This window comes from Hyalella azteca, unplaced genomic scaffold (genome assembly GCF_000764305.2).
Source record: "Hyalella azteca isolate HAZT.00-mixed unplaced genomic scaffold, Hazt_2.0.2 contig10132, whole genome shotgun sequence".
Lineage (NCBI taxonomy): Eukaryota > Metazoa > Arthropoda > Malacostraca > Amphipoda > Hyalellidae > Hyalella > Hyalella azteca.
In genome coordinates this window covers 120,778-142,874 of record NW_025940179.1, presented here as the reverse complement: position 1 = coordinate 142,874, position 22,097 = coordinate 120,778, and the positions used below count along the sequence as shown (strand labels likewise).

At 38.4% G+C, this 22,097-nt stretch overlaps 1 protein-coding gene across 2 annotated transcripts; it reads left to right on the top strand.

The window, feature by feature from the left end:
* The first annotated feature begins 652 nt into the window (after positions 1-652).
* LOC108679958 (sodium/potassium-transporting ATPase subunit alpha) lies at positions 653-21,432 on the top strand. 2 transcript variants are annotated; one of them, XM_018168707.2, is made up of 12 exons: positions 653-710; positions 1,959-2,144; positions 2,578-3,457; positions 5,085-5,312; positions 7,236-7,378; positions 8,390-8,547; positions 8,709-8,807; positions 16,226-16,320; positions 18,110-18,284; positions 18,901-19,031; positions 20,127-20,228; positions 21,225-21,432. In XM_018168707.2, the coding sequence occupies exons 2-12, from the start codon at positions 2,003-2,005 to the stop codon at positions 21,343-21,345; spliced, it is 2,274 nt and encodes a 757-aa protein (XP_018024196.1). In that variant the 5' UTR covers positions 653-710; positions 1,959-2,002; the 3' UTR covers positions 21,346-21,432. The 2 variants fall into 2 exon arrangements, with proteins under 2 accessions (XP_018024196.1, XP_018024195.1); XM_018168706.2 differs by lacking the exon at positions 16,226-16,320 and adding an exon at positions 14,875-14,969.
* Positions 21,433-22,097: the final 665 nt, after the last annotated feature.

Below are 22,097 nucleotides of genomic sequence, written 5' to 3'. Positions count from 1 at the left end.
TTTTCGTTCAATTTGTTTCTCGTTGCGATGTTGAAGTTTAAAAATGTTTCGCTGCTTTTATCAAGTTATGAAGGTTCCGAACTGCAAATTTATCTTTCGTCCCATCTGGCAAATAACGGTGAAACCCGGTTTAGTTGATTAATGTTAATTAAGTGAAACCGCTTACTCCTACGTTGTCCAACATCAGATATCTAGTGACATTATTCATTATTTATGGGAGTATGGTAGTCGCTTCTAAAGTAAAATCATCAAACCCGGTTTACTTAATTAATGTTAATTCAGTGAAAACGTTTACTCCAACGTTGTTCAACATCACAAATGTCTATATAGTGGCATTATTCATCATTTGGGAGTATGGTATTCATTTATGAAGTAAAATGATCAAAGTGGTATAATGCAAGTCATCCAGTAATGAGGCTGAAGTAAAGGTTGTGACAGTATTCATTATTTATCGAGTATGCTATTCGCTTATAAAGTAAAATTATCAAAGTGGTGTAATGCAAGAGTAAAGTTTGTGGCAGTATTTATTATTTATCGAGTATGTTATTCATTTAATTCATATTCAGAAGTAAAGGTTATCATGCCCGTGCAGGTCGACAACTCTTCGTTAACGGGAGAATCTGAGCCCCAGTCCCGGTCTCCGGACTTCACCAACGACAACCCCCTGGAGACACGCAACCTGGCCTTCTTCTCCACCAACGCCGTCGAAGGTCAGCATGTTATTTTTTAATATAAATAAACATTACAATAATCGCTGCTAACATTCGTGTCTAATGGTTGCGAAAGTTTACATGTCGTCTGTGTTATTCGTGCATCATCGCCTGGAGAGGTACTATCAAAAATAGTTTGTAACTTGTCAGCCAATCCAAGCCCGCCAAGAACAGAAGAAAACATTGTGAACTGAGCCCGCAGGTTAATCGAATTTTCATAATACGACGCCTGGTAATTAGAGTTTCATAGTACCACCCCTGGTAACTAGAGTTCTTCACAATAGACGAAAGATTAATGGGATTATGAAGTTCGTTGCGTTATGGCTAGGCCTTAGAGCGCCATGCTACAACCTAAGGAGGATTATGGAATTCAAATCGGCTACCTAGCAAACATTAAATATGTAACCTTTCAATGTTATGAGCCTTAGGTAACTTTCAGAATGAATTTCGCTTTGCGAAGTTTTTAAACTCCCGTGTTTCGGTAGTTAGAAATCGTCATTATGTTCAATTATCAATCCTTCATCTCTGTGACGTTGCAGCGCACCACGTCCTAGTTGTAGATTATAACTAAAACCTGCATTGTAAATTACACTTCAAGTAATCAAAATTTGAAACCGTATGAAAGCGCTTATGCTCTTAGGTTGTCTAAACCTTTAGTTTCTACCTCATAGTTTCCATTTTTCTCATAATCTCCGACAAGAGGCGATAGAATTTAACCTCCCATATCTACCTCTCTTAGTTTCAACTCGTATCCTATTATCTACGAGACAAGACAAAACTTTTAAAATTATTTTCTAATCTACCTCTATTAGTTTTAACTTCTATCATCTGCGAGGCAAAACAAGACATTTTCCATAGTTTCTAATCTACCTCTCTTAGTTATATATCCTATTATCTACGAGACAAGACAAAACTTTTGCAATAGTTTCTAATCTACCTCTCTTAGTTTTAACTTCTATCATCTGCGAGACAAAACAAAAATGTTTCCATAGTTTCTAACACGTTTGTGTTGCAGGAACCGCCCAAGCGCCATAGTTTCTAACAAGTTTGTGTTGCAGGAAACGCCCGGGGCGTGGTGATCAACATTTTTTCCAAGTTTCTAACACGTTTGTGTTGCAGGGACCGCTCGAGCGCCATGGTTTCTAACACGTTTGTGTTGCAGGGACCGCTCGAGCGCCATGGTTTCTAACACGTTTGTGTTGCAGGGACCGCTCGAGCGCCATAGTTTCTAACCCGTCTGTGTTGCAGGAACTGCCCGGGGCGTGGTGATCAACATAGGAGATCACACTGTGATGGGTCGCATCGCTGGTCTGGCCACGGCCCTGGAGACAGGCGACACCCCCATCGCTAAGGAGATCGCCCACTTCATCCACATCATCACAGGCGTCGCTGTCTTCCTCGGAGTGACCTTCTTCATCATTGCCTTCATCGTCGGTGCGTTCATGTCAACTTTTAGCGAATGTTTTAATTAATTTAGTTTAGTAATTAATTAATTTAATTAATGTTTTCATTAATTTAGCTACCCCTCCTCAGAACCCATTATAACTATGTGCAATTGAGTGTTCAAATAAATATAATTTTAGCGAATGTGATCTTCTTTAGAACAAATCAAACCCTTCCTCAAAACCCATTTAACTTTGTGCAATTGAGTGTGCAAATACATATACCTGTATCTAAAAAAACAATACGCTTCTAAAAGATTGCTTCGTGCATAGTTAGGGTGGCCATTAGCCACAAAAATGGTTTGTTCCCTGTTGAGCTGTGGATTAAATCGTTGACATATGAGCTTAGGTCGAGAGATCGTCATCTCGTGATAGCCACTGCGTTTTGTTTTCTTCATTAATTATTATTTGCAATGACATTGCAGGCTACCACTGGCTCGACGCTGTCGTCTTCCTGATCGGTATTATCGTCGCCAACGTGCCCGAAGGTCTGCTTGCCACTGTGACCGTATGTCTCACCCTCACTGCCAAGCGCATGGCTGCCAAGAACTGCCTTGTCAAGAACTTGGAAGCTGTCGAAACTCTCGGTTCTACCTCGACTATTTGCTCCGATAAAACCGGCACCCTGACTCAGAATCGTATGACTGTCGCTCACTTGTGGTTCGATAACCAGATTATTGAAGCCGACACCTCTGAAGATCAGTCCGGTGGTCAAATAGACAAGTCTTCGAACGGATGGAAAGCTCTGTCGACCATCGCTGCTCTGTGCAACAGAGCTGAGTTCAAGTCTGGCCAAGACGGTGTGTCCATTCTTAAACGTGAGGTAAACGGTGATGCTTCTGAAGCCGCCCTCCTCAAGTGCTGCGAACTTGCCTGTGGCGATGTCTTGGAATGGAGGAAACGTAACAAGAAGGTCTGCGAAATTCCTTTCAATTCTACCAACAAATACCAAGTGTCTATCCACGAAACCGAAGATAAGAGTGACCCTAGGTATCTGCTCGTGATGAAGGGCGCTCCTGAGAGGATCCTTGAACGCAGTTCAACAATCTTCATCAACAACGAAGACAAGCCCCTGGACGAAGATATGAAGGAAGCTTTCAACAACGCCTACCTTGAACTCGGAGGTCTCGGCGAGCGTGTACTCGGTTTCTGCGACTACAAACTTCCCGCTGACAAGTACCCTGTTGGTTTCCCCTTCGACGCTGAAAACTGCAACTTCCCCGTACACGGCCTCCGCTTCGTAGGCCTCATCTCGCTCATTGACCCGCCTCGTGCTGCCGTGCCTGATGCCGTAGCTAAGTGCAGGTTCGTTGCACTCCCAAGTCCAGGGCCTATACTTTCAAAAAAGTTAAGAGATCGTAAGTTCATCAGCCAATCATTGACGGCCTTTCAAGCAAAATCCACCAATCATAGACAAGAAAATAGAGCGTAAGTACTAACGTTCACTTAGCGAGCTTTGAAAGTATCCACCAATCATAGACAAGAAAATAGAGCGTAAGTACTTACGTTTTTCATAGCGAGTTTTGAAAGTAAAGCACCAGGGCCCATACTTTCAAAAAAAGTTAGGAGATCGTAAGTTCATCAGCCAATCATTGACGGCCTTTCAAGCAAAACCCACCAATCACAGACAAGAAAATAGAGCGTAAGTACTTACGTTCACTTAGCGAGTTTTGAAAGTATGGCCCCAGGTTCGTTGCACTCCAAGAGCAGGTTCGTTGTACTCCAGTTAATGGAAACGTGTGAATATTTCACCAAAATTGGCAGTAATTGCCACTCACTCCGTTTAGAAACATTTTGGCCAAAAAATTTTTGAAGCGCTTAAAAATTCTGAACTTGATTTTCCAGCAAACGGGGTTTCAGTGCAAAATGCGTCTATCGATGCAGATTGAAAGTGGCAGATATTAATGCTGAAATCTAGTCGAAAAACATATAATGTCCAGTAGATTGAATATATACTAGTCTTTATCATATTTAAAATGAGATGCATAGCAAGTGATAATATTCTCTTAATGTATTTCCTCCTTCAAGAAAATTCTAAAAATTATCTTGACAAATGTCCTCCAATCTCGTGCGCATTATCTTGACTACAAGACTTTTTGCTTAGGTCCTTTAGGAAAATTAGTAAAATTATCTTGACAAATATTCTTCATTCTCATCCGTATTTCATAAGACTGTTGTTTGCCCAGGTCGGCCAGTATCAAAAAATGTCCTCAAATCTCGTGTGCATTATCTTGATAACAAGACTTTTTTTGCTCCGGTCCAATGTTTTGCGTATTTCACAAGACTTTTTTGCCCAGGTCGGCCGGTATAAAAAAAATGTCCTCAAATCTCGTGCGCATTACCTTGACAACAAGACTTTTTTTGCTCCGGTCCAATGTTTTGCGTATTTCACAAGACTTTTTTGCCCAGGTCGGCCGGTATAAAAAAAATGTCCTCAAATCTCGTGCGCATTACCTTGACAACAAGACTTTTTTTGCTCCGGTCCAATGTTTTGCGTATTTCACAAGACTGTTGTTTACCCAGGTCGGCCGGTATAAAAAAAATGTCTTCAAATCTCGTGTGCATTATCTTGACAACAAGACTGTTGTTTGCCCAGGTCGGCCGGTATCAAAAAATGTCCTCAAATCTCGTGCGCATTATCTTAATAACAAGACTTTTTTTGTTCCGGTCCAATGTTTTGCGTATTTCAAAAGACTGTTGTTTACCCAGGTCGGCCGGTATAAAAATATGTCTTCAAATCTCGTGCGCATTATCTTGACAACAAGACTTTTTTTGCTCCGGTCCAATGTTTTGCGTATTTCACAAGACTGTTGTTTGCTCAGGTCGGCCGGTATAAAAAAATGTCTTCAAATCTCGTGCGCATTATCTTGACAAGACTTTTTTACCTCCGGTCCAATGTTTTGCGTATTTCACAAGACTCTTTTTTGCCCAGGTCGGCCGGTATCAAAGTAATCATGGTAACGGGTGACCATCCCATCACGGCGAAGGCCATCGCCAAGTCCGTGGGTATCATCAGTGAAGGGAACGAGACGGTCGAGGACATCGCTCAGCGCCTCAACATTCCCATCAAGGAGGTCGACTCTAGACAAGCCAAGGCTGCTGTCGTGCACGGTATCGAACTCAGGGACATGACGTCCGACCAACTCGACGATATCCTCAGGTTAGTGAACGCTTCACATTATTCTAGCCTCACATTATCCTAGCCTCACATTATCCTAGCCTCGCATTATCCTAGCCTCACATTATCCTAGCCTCACATTATCCTAGCCTCACATTATCCTAGCCTCACATTATCCTAGCCGCACATTATCCTAGCCTCACATTATCCTAGCCGCACATTATCCCCTGGCCTCACATTATCCTAGCCTCACATTATCCNGAGATGTGTATAAGAGACAGGTCCCACATGAGCGGTTGTTGCGTAAATTGAAGTCTTTGGGAATTGAGAGTAATGTACTCAAATGGATCAGAGATTTTCTAGTAGGGAGGCGACAACGTGTCAGTATTAATGAGTCCGTATCAGACTGGGCTTCTGTGCGCAGCGGCGTGCCACAAGGAAGCGTTCTCGGGCCTATTCTATTCCTGTCTCTTATACACATCTAGATGTGTATAAGAGACAGTTCTTATCCTAGCCTCACATTTCTTATCCTAGCCTCACATTTCTTATCCTAGCCTCACATTTCTTACCCTAGCCTCACATTTTTTATGTTTGCCTCACATTTCTTATCCTAGCCTCACATTTCCCATCTGAGCTTCATGCGCAATGCGTATATCCTGTCTATAGTATGTACGCTCGGTCATTCAAATGTTCATTTTCCCTAAATAATGACACATTTTCTGTACATAGCACTGATAGGCTTTTCCGCCGGGCCTAACTGGGCCAGTATTATCCACACTAAGGCAAAAAGTGCATCGCTATTTGGACAAATTTTCACTGATTTCTTTGGTTGATAATGGCAGAAATTCGCATCTTTTGTCATCACTTGGACGCCTCATGATAAGGATCTGGTGTAAAAATCCTTGTCTTGTGGTGGTAAAAGAGGATTACTTCATAAACCTTAAGTGTTTGACAAATAGTTGTATTATTGATATTATGATAAAGAGTCGTTACGTGTTAGACAAATCATTAGTTCGGTATTTTGTGTCGACTACAAAAGCTAGTGCGAATGTAAGAAATTAAAATAATCATTTTGTTTATGAAAGATTCAGCCAGTATATGCAATTATTCTTATCTTTCGTTAGTTGTCCCAATTTAGTTGTTCTTTTTCAACTTAGTCCTTAGTTTAGTCTTAAATATTTGTTTGGGACGTAGCAGTCCCAGGCCACGATGGATCGTCGCCTCTGACTATCTATCGCGCATCCGCCCTCATTTGGGCCACCTGATGCTCGATAATGCACGATCGTATTTAAGATAATTTATGTTGCAGGCATCACACGGAGATCGTATTTAAGATAATTTATGTTGCAGGCATCACACGGAGATCGTATTTAAGATAATTTATGTTGCAGGCATCACACGGAGATCGTATTTAAGATAATTTATGTTGCAGGCATCACACGGAGATCGTATTTAAGATAATTTATGTTGCAGGCATCACACGGAGATCGTATTTAAGATAATTTATGTTGCAGGCATCACACGGAGATCGTATTTAAGATAATTTATGTTGCAGGCATCACACGGAGATCGTATTTAAGATAATTTATGTTGCAGGCATCACACGGAGATCGTATTTAAGATAATTTATGTTGCAGGCATCACACGGAGATCGTATTTAAGATAATTTATGTTGCAGGCATCACACGGAGATCGTATTTAAGATAATTTATGTTGCAGGCATCACACGGAGATCGTATTTAAGATAATTTATGTTGCAGGCATCACACGGAGATCGTATTTAAGATAATTTATGTTGCAGGCATCACACGGAGATCGTATTTAAGATAATTTATGTTGCAGGCATCACACGGAGATCGTATTTAAGATAATTTATGTTGCAGGCATCACACGGAGATCGTATTTAAGATAATTTATGTTGCAGGCATCACACGGAGATCGTATTTAAGATAATTTATGTTGCAGGCATCACACGGAGATCGTATTCGCGCGCACGTCGCCCCAACAGAAGCTCATCATCGTCGAGGGTTGCCAGAGACTTGGTGCCATCGTTGCCGTGACTGGCGACGGTGTCAACGACTCGCCCGCCCTCAAGAAGGCCGACATCGGTGAGTCTTGCGGCAACCTTGCTTACTAATACAATATTCTCAGTATACAATAGTAGCACACGGACTGTATTCTGTATACTGTATAGAATACACTATAGTAGCAAACGATTGTATTCTGTACATGTATACTGTATAGAATTCACAATAGTAGCACACGGACTGTATTAGTGCTAGACAACGTGCAGAAAACCAAGAATGGATCTGGTGCATTAATTCAGATCAATTAATTTAGCGGGTGGAATTTAGAGATTATCAATTTCAGTCTGCGTATTTTTGTGAGCTTTTTTCAATAATTTCTTGAATGAGTCGCGAGTTTTGGAAGAATTCTACACGCGCGGTATAAATCGATTAGCAAAACTGCGCTGTTTTTTTTTTACTTTTTAGGGAAAGTAACCTTTGCACTTCTATGCTGTCAATATTGCTGTCCGCTCTCTGCACATGCAGTGGATTAAAACATGTGTCGTTATTTGGACAACATGACGCTTTAATTTTGTGAGTCTACGGTTCATGTGGCAGCAATTGTTACTTGGACAACTTGACGCTTTAATTTTGTGAGTGTGCCGTGCATGTCGCAGCAATTGTTATTTGGACAACATGACGCTTTAATTTTGTGAGTGTACCATGCAATATCGCAGCAATAACCGCGGCTGTTGTTCACAGGAGTCGCCATGGGTATCGCAGGCTCGGACGTGTCCGTTATTTGGACAACTTGACTATTTAATTTTGTGAGTGTGCCATGCAATATCGCAGGCTCGGACGTGTCCGTTATTTGGACAACTTGACGCTTTAATTTTCTGAGTGTGCCGTGCAATATCGCAGCAATAACCGCGGCTGTTGTTCACAGGAGTCGCCATGGGTATCGCAGGCTCGGACGTGTCTGTTATTTGGACAACTTGACTATTTAATTTTCTGAGTGTGCCATGCATGTCGCAGCAATTGTTATTTGGACAACTTGACGCTTTAATTTTCTGATTGTAGTATCGTAGCAATAACCGACGCTGTTGTTCACAGGTGTGGCCATGGGTATCGCAGGCTCGGACGTGTCCAAACAAGCCGCCGACATGATCCTGCTCGACGACAACTTCGCCTCGATCGTCACGGGCGTCGAGGAAGGCCGCCTTATCTTCGATAACCTCAAGAAGTCCATCGCCTACACACTTACATCTAACATTCCCGAGATCTCACCATTCTTGTTCTTCATGTGCGGTTCAGTGCCTCTGCCTCTTGGCACCGTCACCATTCTTTGCATTGATCTGGGCACGGACATGGTGAGTTCTTATACATTATAAGCCATTATCATTAATTATATCTCACCATTCTTGTCCTTAACATTCCCGAGATCTCACCATTCTTGTTCTTCATGTGCGGTTCAGTGCCTCTGCCTCTTGGCACAGTCACCATTCTTTGCATTGACTTGGGCACGGACATGGTGAGTTCTTATACATTATAAACCAACTTACGTCTAACATTCCCTAGATCTCACCATTCTATAAGCCATTATCATTAATTATAAACCATTACCGTATCATTATCAACTTAACTGAACTTTTTTGGAGAGTACGTTTTGTGTCGTATTGAATCATGGATTCTATTGTGATAACATTATAAAATGTATGCATCAATTTTGTAACTCGAATCGGAAAAGTCTATTGAAAGGTTTTAAAAAAGTCCCTCTAAATCCTGTAATTTTAACTATCTTGAAACGAATATAAATGGTTCAAAATCATTAATTTAAATTCACAAGTATAGCCAAGAAGTGGAAAAAGTCCACTTGTCGATACAGCACCTAATTTGTCGAAACTTTAGCTATCTGGGATCCAAAACAAATTTTGCTGCCAATAAGTATAAATATCATTTATTTTTGTCTCTGACATTGTATTTACAATAACTGGTCTCTGAACATGGAGATCCCAGCGATATCTCTTGCTTACGAGAGAAGCGAGTCTGATATCATGAAGCGCTTCCCTCGTAGCGCCGCTACTGATAAACTCGTCAACGAGAGGTGCCTATCTTTTTGTTACATATTTATGGTGCTTTGCCAGATATCTATTGCGTATTTATGGTACTCTGCCAGATATCTATTGCATATTTATGGTACTCTGCCAGAAATATAGCGCGTTTTTATGGTAGTCTGTCAGATATCTATTGCGTATTTATGGTACTCTGCCAAAATATCTATTGCGTACTTATGGTACTCTGCCAGAAATCTATTGCGTATTTATGGTACTCTGCAAAATATCTATTGCGTATCCATTGTACGCTATCAAATTGTTCTACGTAATTCTCAAGCGTAGTTTTTATGCGTTTAATGTATGCTGAACCTATTGCTAACTTCGTGAGCTGTTGGCAGTAAACTGATCTAGTATGTGAATAATGTTTATAGCTATTATTATCTATTATTCGTGGTAGTCAACTTGAACATTTATTTTAGATGGTAAGCTAGATATAGTTTTGGCCAGGGCAAAAATTAACAACAGTTGCTGAATATCTCGCATAATTCAAATCGTATATTTATTATTCTTTTACTGAAATCAACTAATTTATATATATTTTTCATTTTTCCACTGATAGATTGCCTTATACCTACTGAGTAAATGTATAATTATTGCTATTATGCCTCCAGGATTAATGATAAATATTACTTATTTAATCTTGATTATTTTGTAGACTCTTATACTTTTTGCCCTTCATCGTCACGTGTATTTGATATTTTATGAAAGTTACTTGCAGGTTTTACAGGAGTTGGTGGAGCGACCAAGATCTCTTATTTCATTTAATTAACAGGACTTGGTAACGCATTATGTGACGCCTCGTGTACCGCAAGGTGCTAATGTACTTATAACAATTATTCTTACATTTGTAACAATTGTTCTTGTACTTGTAACAATTGTTCTTGTGTCCGTCTTGTAACAATTATTCTCGTACTTGTAACAATTATTCTTACACTTGTAACAATTGTTCTTGTACTTGTAACAATTATTCTTGTACTTGTAACAATTGTTCTTGTACTTGTAACAATTATTCTTGTACTTGTAACACATGTACTTGTAACAATTATTCATACATTTGTAACAATTGTTCTTGTACTTGTAACAATTGTTCTTACACTTGTAACAATTGTTCTTGTGTCCGTCTTGTAACAATTGTTCTTGTACTTGTAACAATTGTTCTTGTATTTGTAACAATTGTTCTTGTGTCCGTACACGACAGTTTCTATGTTTACTTAACGTTCAACTTCTTCCCTGGCATTCTTTGTCCTACTCGACTGACTCTAGCTGTCGCTAGTGTCTAACATCCATGGCACTAAATTTGTTGTGCAAATCATCCTTGACAAAACTGTGATTCTTCTACGATTACTTTCCAAGATTGTGTTGAAGCGAACATTTTTCTCCTGCATATCAAAAATCTTTTATACGTAAAAATAACTTCTTTCCCAACCACTATGCGTCGTCGAAACTTGGTCTCGGCTATGACATATTCACGGAGAACTGATTCATTCACAATAGCAATTTATCAAATATTAATTAGGAATAAATTTTGATATAGTATAGTTGCATCGTCCCCCATTACGATATCCTTCCTCCAGTTTCTATATTATGTGTGTCCCAAATCGTAATAATTTCAAAACTTCATATGTCGATATTCATTTCTTTATGTTCAATAGCGAAATCTTTAACGACCTTCCTAAATGATCACTACATTCTCACTTACCCTCTCTTGATCAGTCCGTATTATTTGATTTTTTAAAAGGCTTAGGTTTTCAAATTTTCTGAAATTCTACGCTCTTATTGGAGCTATGGCAAGTCAATCTCTAATTTCAGTAGCAGCTACTGGAAAACATCGAAGCCATACCACTCGCATTTTCCTCCACTACGAAACTTCTTGTACTGCTACGATAATAGTTCTCTAAATGCAGTTTTTTTTATCTTAATATGAAAATACTCATGTTAAACCTGAACTTTTTTCGTTAATTTCGGGACCTTCTCTAAAGTTTTACTACTATTACTCTGAGCTCTTACGACGATAGTTCTGTAAATGCAGTTTTTTTCATCTTAATATTGAAATACTCATGTTAATCCTGATCTTTATTTCATTTATTCGGGACATTTTACTACTCTACTCTCTATATCGGGACAGTTTTACTACTCTTACTCTGAGCTCTTCCTTAGGTCCCTGCCATTGCGCTAGCGTACGAACGCGCAGAGTCGGATATAATGAAACGATATCCTCGTGATCCTTTCAAAGATAAACTCGTGAATGAAAGGTAAAAACCTTTCGTGGCTTACCACTCGATGAGTGGTGTTTGGCTGCCACTCTGGTCGGCTCTTCTTACTTTGCTCCTGCGCTCCTCCATTTTTGCACGTTATTTTTACCGATATTTACATCTTTGTATTATTATTATTCCTCAATTGGCTTCATCATTTCCATCTCTTTTTCTGCCACATCATCCTCGGATGTTTCTTTACGTTTACTTTTAATCGAGCACTTGTGTTCCTTCATTTAAATTTCTTCTGGTCCCGTCAGTCTCTCTTATTTCTCGTTTGTTTCCACTGCGACCGCAACGTCTTTCTTCCTTTATATTCTTCACAAAAATAAATGCCCGACAGATTATCAACTGTATTGCCTATATTTTCTTCACAACTTGTATGATTTTCTACATATGCCAAGATTGCGTGTTTGAATTAAACGTGGTATTTTACATTGTCCTGCCAAAGAATATTGATTTACCACGTTACTTCTTGTATGGATTTACTCTTATGAACTTTTCTCTATTTTAAATGAACACATTTCATTATTGTCAATCCTCACGATTGTACATTATGACGATGGGTTTTAAGGTCGCCAGACATATTTTTGACATATTTTTCCACTCGTTTTTATGTGTTGCGTGCCCGGCTGTGTATTTGTGCCGTTGTTTGACTTTTTACAGCTATTCTGAATGATGAACTTTTATAATTAATTATCTTGTATCATACAATTTGATTTCCAATCAATGTTCTAATCAACTTTTCCAAGTCATACAGTTTGATTTCCAATCAATATCAACTTTTCCTTGGCTTGAATAGATCTATAAGCTAATTTCGAAGATTCTTTTTGTTCTTGACGCTCTCTTCATGTTGAAAAGCTTGATGATATCTCCCTCGTTCATGGTTCAACATTGCATCGTCTACCACGGATCTGATGGTGGTTACAAAGAGGGACTGGCAGTTAAGCTTATGTTATTCTAATTTCAACATCATTTGCTCTTGGATGAAGTTTTAAAATGTGTTTTTCCGTATGATGAATTATGCAAAAGTCGTTATTTTTGGGGGCTTTAATGATGGCTTAACTTCCATGATGGCTTCGTTCCACTTCGACGGACTTGGCATTAGAGGATTGTTGATCTGTTGCGTCATTTCGTGTCGCTAGAGATTATTTCGATCGAAATAACAATAAAATCAGTATCATTTGATAAGTTTGACTGCGATAACAATAAAACCAGTATCATTTGATAAGTTTGACTGCGATAACAATAAAATCAGTATCATTTGATTACTTCGACTGCAATAACAATAAAATCAGTATCATTTGATTACTTCGACTGCAATAACAATAAAATCAGTATCATTTGATAAGTTTGACTGCAATAACAATAAAATCAGTATCATTTGATTACTTCGACTGCAAATCAAAAATTATTGTAGTTTTGATAATTATATATAATTAACCAGCCTGTGCCTATAACAGTGATGACAAATTTATTTGCTAACAGCAGGTAACTTAAAATTTTCTTCACGTCTCAGTTCGTCTAACTCACAAGAGGGATCGAATAAATTCTCATACGGCATCTTAGATTTATTGAATCTTCTCGATTTAAAAATTTATATTTGGCCAGAACATTGCAATTTTCATTTGCAGACGGAATGATTGCTCCATATATCTTACATTATATTGGTTGTATATCTAAACACATCTCGCATACTTATTGGCATAAACTATCAAAATTCCTTTCACGCATTTCGCATTATTGATATTACTTAACAACGCATCCACGACGAAGCATATAGTCTCGTTGTTTATTTTGCTTCTAGATTTCGAAGTGTCCACTCGCTGAAGCTTTCAGCACATTGGTGTGCGAATGTCGCTTCTTTGTCCATGTCGAATTCATGCAGATTTTTGCATCTTGCTGTAGGGTGGGTACCTCGCGCGAAGAAATTCATTCATTCTTCTCACTTGCCTGAATTTAACGTGTCTTTGTCAGTAATGAGAAGTAAGATTGTTTTTTTTTTTGTCTCGTCTTAACCATATCATTCATTCTTCTCAATTGTCTCAATTAATGTTTCTTTGTCAGTAATGAGAAGTAATATTGTTTTTTTTTTTGTCTCGTCTTAACCCTATCATTCATTCTTCTCAATTGTCTCAATTAANTTTTTTTTTTTTTTTTTTTTTTTTTTTGTCTCGTCTTGACCTAAACTCCATTGATGAATATCCCGTTCGAATCTTTTAGTTTCAATGCAACTGATTAGTGCATTTAGTTTCATGAAACCTCCACACTCTCTTGGTCCCTATCGAGCGTTAGGGGATAGGTCTAGTAGATAAACTATTGGTGCAAAATGCTCGTTAATAATGATAAATTGTAACGAGGAATATCATTTTATTTGTACTTCTATTTATTGTAACATACATAAATTTTTAAATATTGATTTTCAAATCTACACTATCATGGCTTTAGCCATTCTGTGTAGCGTCTTTTCGACGCTGCAATGACTTCTTGATTGATCAATTTGTGACTTATTACGGTAAAATACATTTATTTACAGAAAAAATACTACTGATATCAGTGAAGTCTAGGTTTTCAAGCCGTTGATGTCGATAAAAATGTTTTTTATTCTCTATTTTTCCGCAGTCTAGTTACATGAAGTTGATCAGTTGGTTCTTTCTCACGCGGTTTCATTCCGCACTCATAGTTGTTCACTTGCTTCTACTCGTTTCCTGTGTTTTGTATATATACGAGACGTGGTCGTTGCGTATAACAGGAATATTGCAAATTGTGCTAATGTAATCTTGACGTTACACTGCATTCAACTGACCTAATGAATTTCATTTCATCATGATAATTCATTTTGAGGGTTCGATAATGCTAGCTTTTTTTAACCATGCCTCTTTATTATATCTTAATATTTGCCGCGCATAATTTTTTATTTCGTCAATTAGCTATATATATAACTGATCCTTATCGCACATACTTTTTTCGTTTAATTTTTTTTCTTTCAGCTCATAATAGTTTAATTTTTTTTTCTTTCAGCTCCTAATATTACGTTGGTTTGAGTTTTATTTTGTTGCTAATTTATTTATGTTTGATTCCTGTAGTAGCCGCTGCAGCCGTCGCAAATCCAGGTTTTTTATTTCCTTTATTTGCACATTATTTTTAACTCATGTCTTCCATGGCAAGGTTTTTTTAATTTACTTTATTTGCACATTATGTTTAACTCATGACTTCCCTGGCTTGCACTTAGGTACCAGCTATCTCCCTGGCTTACGAAGAAGCCGAGTCCGATATTATGAAGCGACATCCTAGGAATCCTTTCAAGGATAAACTTGTCAATGAAAGGTAATACGGAAGGATGATGAATCTCTACTCGTTCAATATACTTGCCTGACTCGCCTCCTACTACTAAACCTTTCTTCCGACTGCCGTCCCTTTCAAAGTCAAACTTCCTTCAATACTAGCTTTTTCCTTTTCAAACGGCTATTAAGCTCCGATTTATCCTGTGAATAAAGTCAACTCGTCGTCATTCGATCTCAAGTCATTGCTTGAAAAAAAATGTTCTTAAATGTAGCTCATATTTATAACAAGGAATGATATCGAATGAAACTATGAACTCTACTCTAGTTAGCGGGTGATGACCTTTAAGTGTGGGTTCTCTGGTGAACTGCATGACCCCTTTTATCTGTAGTAGGATCGTCAATGTTCCCTCATCTCAGTTCATGTTATATTCTCTTGGCTTCCCCTGAACTGCGCTACTTAAGATCCAGGCTTCACGTGTATGGGGAATGAACTTTCCTGACATCTTCATCACTAACTTTACCGTCCTGTTTTGAATGCTTTGTGGGAGCCATCACCGTTTTTTTTTATTTCTATACCATACATCTTATTTACGTTTTATTCTGCACTGCATGCTGCTTGCTATTTTTCTGTATGCTTCTCACCATTAAACACATTTTTGGTAAGGCGGGAAATTTTTTAGCACTCATTTTGAAGTTTGGCAGTGAAATCGTTTGATTCAATTGGCATTTTTTTAATGCACCATGCGAGAGATGCATGGATCATATGCGGTGGCGATGGCCTGAGATTTAATTAGCTCTTGTCCAATGAAGTCATTTTACACTTTTGGTCTTGTGGTTGTGAGCTTTCCTTTTGTCTCTGAGGTTTGCTTGTTGTGCTGAGCTTCAACTTTTGAGTTAAGCTTGAAATAAAGGTAAGATGCTCGAGCTGCACTTTTGTCGAGGTGCGGCAAAAGCCATTCTTTTCGCCTGAATGATAATTTCTTCTTCGAGGGCCTTGATTCCGTCCGAAGAGGGAACGTGTTTCGGAACCGAACTTTCAGCCTCTCTTTCATTTATCTCTCGTTTGTTTGCACTCACGATATTCATTATTCACTTTTCGCTGATAATTTTTTTTTTTCACCCTGAGAAAACTTGACTTTCATTTCACTGGCTTGTGACGCGTGGTCTGTAAGGCAACAAGAATCGGTGCAACGTTCTTTATATTTGTTGGAGACGCAGAGATGACACGGACGGTGTTGTTGTGACTGGTGAGTGTACTGTAATAGTGACATTGCTAATGACAGCGATGGTGTAATGCAGGTGCCTGCTATATCCTTGGCCTATGAGGCTGCCGAGGCCGACATAATGAAGCGTGAACCCCGTGACCCTTGGCATGACAAGCTTGTCAACTACAGGTGGGTGATGACCCTTGGCATGACAAGCTTGTCAACTACAGGTGGGTGATGACCTCGCGCTTTTTGATCGTGTTGTTCCGATGCAAGCCTTTTCGACGAAACTTTTTGACTGCTCCAAAATAGTCATTTAGGTTCGTTCGCAACCACCGCAACCAATAGTCATTTAGGTTCGTTCGCAACCACCTTTTCGACGAAACTCTTTGACTGCTCCATAAACTATACCGTACGGTCAACACTTGCAGGGTCAGGGCTGGTTCAGGCATTTGAAAGTTGCTGGGTCACAATTTTGAGTTTCGTTGACGATGAAGTAACATTTTTTCGCCACAGTTTTTTTACTTTGTTCTACACAGTGAAATTCAAACTGGTTTTATTTTTTATTCGAGGGTGGGATACATATACGTATAGTACTACAAAAATCTTTGGATTGTCCTAAACTATTATAGAACCTCGGTGTTTTAAGGTGAGTTTTTTCCTGATTTTTGCGTTCCGTTTGAATTGTGGATTTGGTTTTCTGAGATTTAATTCTGAGAGATTTTATGCTTCAAACCCAACTGGTTTCTAAAGCTCATGCTGGTTTGTGCGTGCTGCTTCGGAGATTCTTTTGACAGTTCGTGTGAACATTCTACATTTCCTTCACACTAGTTTATTATAACGTGTACACGATCACGAATGTGATTGAGGTTATACTTACTTTTGAGACAGACATCCTAATTTTAATTACATTCATGTGTAAAATTTCATCCTGCAACTTTAAGTGTCATTTATCCAATATTTCTGTCATCTCAACTACTGTTTATCGATTTTACTTGCAGAATTGGCATGTCTGATTTCAGAATTACCATTTGCATGGTTCAAAATGTAACGAACATTCACAATGTCGCTCCGACAGAAGCCAGATTAAGATACAGTTTAATCCTCAATTTATCCATTTTGGCCATGCGCACAATGCTGAAAAATTAGCATGACAATCTGCATGTTTCTGATTTCATTCTCCCAACTCTTAATATGACCTCATTTTTCAATTCTTATTCGTGTTGTGTATCCCATTCACTCATTCATTTATTGCGTGTGTGTTCTTGATCATTGGCATGAACTGCATCTGGTTATTTATCTTCTTAATCATAATCATCATCTTCTTAATCATAATTAAGGTTCTCTGAATCCTGCTTACTGTTATATGCTCTTGCATATCTTGTTTAACTCGTGTATATTGGTTTATTAATTGATGCTAATTAATTCGGTGCAATTTGTTGCTGTAAATTGTTTCAGCCTTTGTTTAGGAAAGCTATAAATATTCATTTTCTTCTGCTTCTGTACAGCAGATGGTATTTTGTAATGAATTTCCTGTAAAATACTACTTATCATTAACTGAATTTCAAAGCTTTGTACTAAAACTTGCTCTTCTTACAAGAATGAATTTTTCGTCAGTTATTTGACGTGCAAGAATGTAGAATTAAACTCAAATATTACGATTGCTTAACGCTGAATTCATTTCAACTCGATCTTAAGACTTGTATTATGTACTTACATTGGAAATTATTTTCGACTATGAATTCGTTACCATTACTTTTTCATTAACTGCCTATAAGAGTGAGTGCCTATATGAAATATTCTTGTCTTAGATTCATGAAGATTTGCATTGCTGCCTAAATCATCCATACATAAGGATTCTTTCTTTAATCGAATTCTGCTGATATAACCATATTAGTAGGCACCATGCGTTACCGATAACCATTCGTTATTCGAGTTATTGCTGTGAAATTATTGATTGTATTTCTTGCGGTGGCAGATTGATCTCGATGGCTTATGGCCAGATCGGCATGATCCAAGCCCTCGCTGGCTTCTTTACTTACTTCGTTATCATGGCCGAGAATGGCTTCTTGCCTCCCTTCCTCTTCGGTCTCCGTGAGACCTGGGACTCCAAGGCTATCAACGATCTCACCGACTCCTATGGCCAAGAATGGGTATGGTCACAAATATGTGCCTTGTATTTTGCTGAATGATATATGTCTATGATGCTAATGTGACTGATGTATAACCCCACTCTATTTAAATTTACTATTTGAAATTAATAATTAAACTTGATAAAGGGGCAAATCTCGCGATTGACGCGGTTAGCCTCGTGATATGAATAACTAAGTCTTCAACTCTTGAAAATTTCTTCGGGATGATCTTTTCTTTCTGTAGAAGATTTACCTTCAAGAAACTAGTTTTAGAAAGATCATTACACGGCACTAGCTACGGCTCGCACTATGCCGGTGCGACCGATTTATACTGCAAAATCTACGTCAACGCTCAGTTTGAATTTTGGTCATCATAATTGTAACGTTTTAACCGAAACAAGAATCAAAAAGTAGTTTCGCACTCAACTATTTCGATTTTTCTAGTGTATTGACTAACGTTTTGATTCCTTCACAGACCTACTATACAAAAACTAGTTTCGAACTTCCCTAACTCAATTTTTCTAATGTAGTGACTAACGTTTTGATTCTTTCACAGACCGACAATACAAAAACTAGTTTCGCACTTGCCTATTTCGATTTTCCTAATGTATTGACTAACGCATTGATTCTTTGACAGACCTACTTTGACCGCAAGAAGCTAGAGTACACTTGCCACACCGCGTTCTTCGTGTCGATCGTGATTGTGCAGTGGGCCGATCTTATCATCTGTAAGACTCGACGTAACTCCATCGTGCATCAGGGCATGAAGTGAGTACCTAGAACCTGTGTTACTGGAACCGTCTTTGTATGCACTCGATGTGAGTGCCTATAGAACCTTTGCTCCTGAAACCATCTTTGTATGCACTCGATGTGAATGCCTATAGAACCTGTATTACTGAAACCATCTTTGTATGCACTCGATGTGAATGCCTATAGAACCTTTGTTACTGAAAGCGTCTTTGTATGCACTCGATGTTTCATTGAAAGAATTTCATTCGTTAATGAAGTGAGTGCCTATAGAACCTGTGTTACTGAAACCGTCTTTGTATGCACTCGATGTTTCATTGTGAAAGAATTTCATTCGTCAATGAAGTGAGTGCGTAGAACCTGTGCTCCTTAAGCATCTTTGTATTCACTCGATGTTCCATTGTGAAAGAATTTCATTCGTCAATGAAGTGAGTACCTATAGAACCTTTGTTACTGAAACCGTCTTTGTATGCACTCGATGTGAATGCCTATAGAACCTTTGTTACTGAAACCATCTTTGTATGCACTCGATGTGAATGCCTATAGAACCTGTGTTACTGAAACCATCTTTGTATGCGCTCGATGTTTCATTGTGAGAGAATTTCATTCGTCAATGAAGTGGGTGCCTATAGAACCTTTGCTCCTGAAAGCGTCTTTGTATGCACTCGATGTTCCATTGTGAAAGAATTTCATTCGTCAAAGAAGTGAGTACCTAGAACCTGTGTTACTGAAACCATCTTTGTATGCACTCAATGTGAGTGCCTATAGAACCTTTGTTACTGAAATCATCTTTGTATGCACTCGATGTTCCATTGTAAAAAAATTTCATTCGTTAATTATGTTTATTGATTTTTGTGGGGGGATATGCTTTTTCAAGCCCACGTGACGCAAAAGACTATGTGCGACATTTCGAAAATGAGTTACCACAAGTAGAATGTCCTACAATTAATTCTTAAATACACAATTATTATTTTTCACGTCATTTCATGTTAATATGCATGGATAAACAAGCTGATAGGTTGTTAAAACATCAACTGTACTTCTAATGCTTGTAAAATATAGTATTGAACGATACGATAAGAATCTTAAGTTTAATGGCGAGTTTGAACTCAACAGGAACTGGGTGCTGAACTTCGGTCTGGTGTTCGAGACAACGCTGGCCGCCTTCCTCTCCTACACTCCTGGCATGGACAAAGGTCTTCGCATGTATCCCCTCAAGTGAGTCCTTCAGAAATATTGAGTACTTATAAAACGGAAATTTAAAAATACGAAAGTTTACGGTAGTAGGATAATACGAAAGTTTATGGATGTTGAAATATACGGAAGTTACCGGAAGTTGAAAATACGAAATTTGAAGTTAGGTGAATACTACGAAAGTTTTTGGATGTTGAAATATACGGAAGTTGAAAAATACGAAAGTTCACTGTAGTAGAATACTACGAAAATTTATGGATGTTGAAATATACGGAAGTTACCGGAAATTCAAAAATACGAAAGTTTAAGGTAGTAGAATGCTAGGAAAATTTGAGGATGTTGAAATATACGGAAGTTAACGGAAGTTGAAAAATACAAAGTTAACGAAAGATAAAAAATACGAAAGTTTGCTTGCTCAACCGTTACACCAAAGCCAATAATGCTACGTATAAATCGAAGCTTAGTCTTATGTTCATTTCCATCGATGAGATGAAGCCTTCCATCACTAACTTATCAACATGACTGACACTCACGGAGATACGTTAATCTATTGACCAATTTTAAACTCATATCTACTGTTTACATCTGATGCTATTAAGTTGAACGATTTTCAATATAGAGAAAACTGCGTATTGTGTTAGAACAGAAAGTGAATACATTTTCTGATTCCCGTCAATTTAAACGCCTCAGATAATATCTTAATTTGTTTTATCGTCAGGTAAAAGTTATTCCTGTTTACTTGCCTTTGTATAAGAATGTCGTCAATGCCATATAATTATTTTTCTGTCACAGTCCCTTGGCTCGCGCTTACTAACTCATGTTTTTTTAGCGCATTTTCTCATTTATGGAAAAAATGCACTATTGTGCTCGCCATGTCCGTCTGTCTGTCTGTCTGTCTGTCTGTCTGTCTGTGTCCGTGACTTCACGTTTTCGTCGACGAGAAAATGCGCTCTCTGTCACTCACTGCAGTGAGTACCGAGTTATGTTTTGTTTTACTAACTCACGTTTGTTTGTGTGCAGAATTTACTGGTGGCTGCCTGCCGTGCCGTTCTCCCTGCTGATCTTCGTCTACGACGAAATCAGGCGCTTCATCCTCCGTAGGAACCCTGGAGGCTGGGTCGAAAATGAAACTTATTATTAAAAAGTTCAAGCCTATGATGATCAGTGTGCTGTTACTACAAAAAGAACAACACCGCCACTACTACCTACTTCTACTGCTACAATTCTTTCTCTGCTCTTGTGACGACCTGCCGCTATTCTTCTTCTTCTACTTGTTGTATGTTGGTCGCCACTGCTGTGGTGCAGAGATAATTAGGCTATCCCTTAACTGCTCTCAATTTCACTGCAAACGTTAGTAAAGTAGTTGACAAAACTTAGATATGTTACTAGGACTCTTATTTAGATCTCCTGCCTACTTTCGCTTATCGGTTCACTTGCAAGGAAATTCCTTCACTCCTTTCTTTCCTACCTGGAATATAAGATAACTTGAAGACGTTGTAACCGGGAGTAAATAACCTATTCCTGGAGCTAAAGCTTTGAAATTTAAATCCCTTGTGGAAATCACTTAGAATGATAGAATTTGACTTAAGTTAACTAAATAAGTTTTGTTGACCGAAATGAACGCACGGTTCAGTAACAGTTGTTGCGGAGAAGCCATTGCAATGTTCACTGCCAAGCAATGTAAACAATTATCCGTAAAAAGTGATCATCTCTAATAAGGTTGCACTGCCTTTTATGTTCGTCTCATGGTGTCTCTTCAAAAAAATCTACCTTTTTTGTGGCTACATTGTTTTTAAATTTCATTTACACTGAGGATGTATATTTTTTAATTGAGTTCCAGCAAGCACAACATCACAAATTCTTTTAAATCGATTTTATTTCTGACTTGGTCAT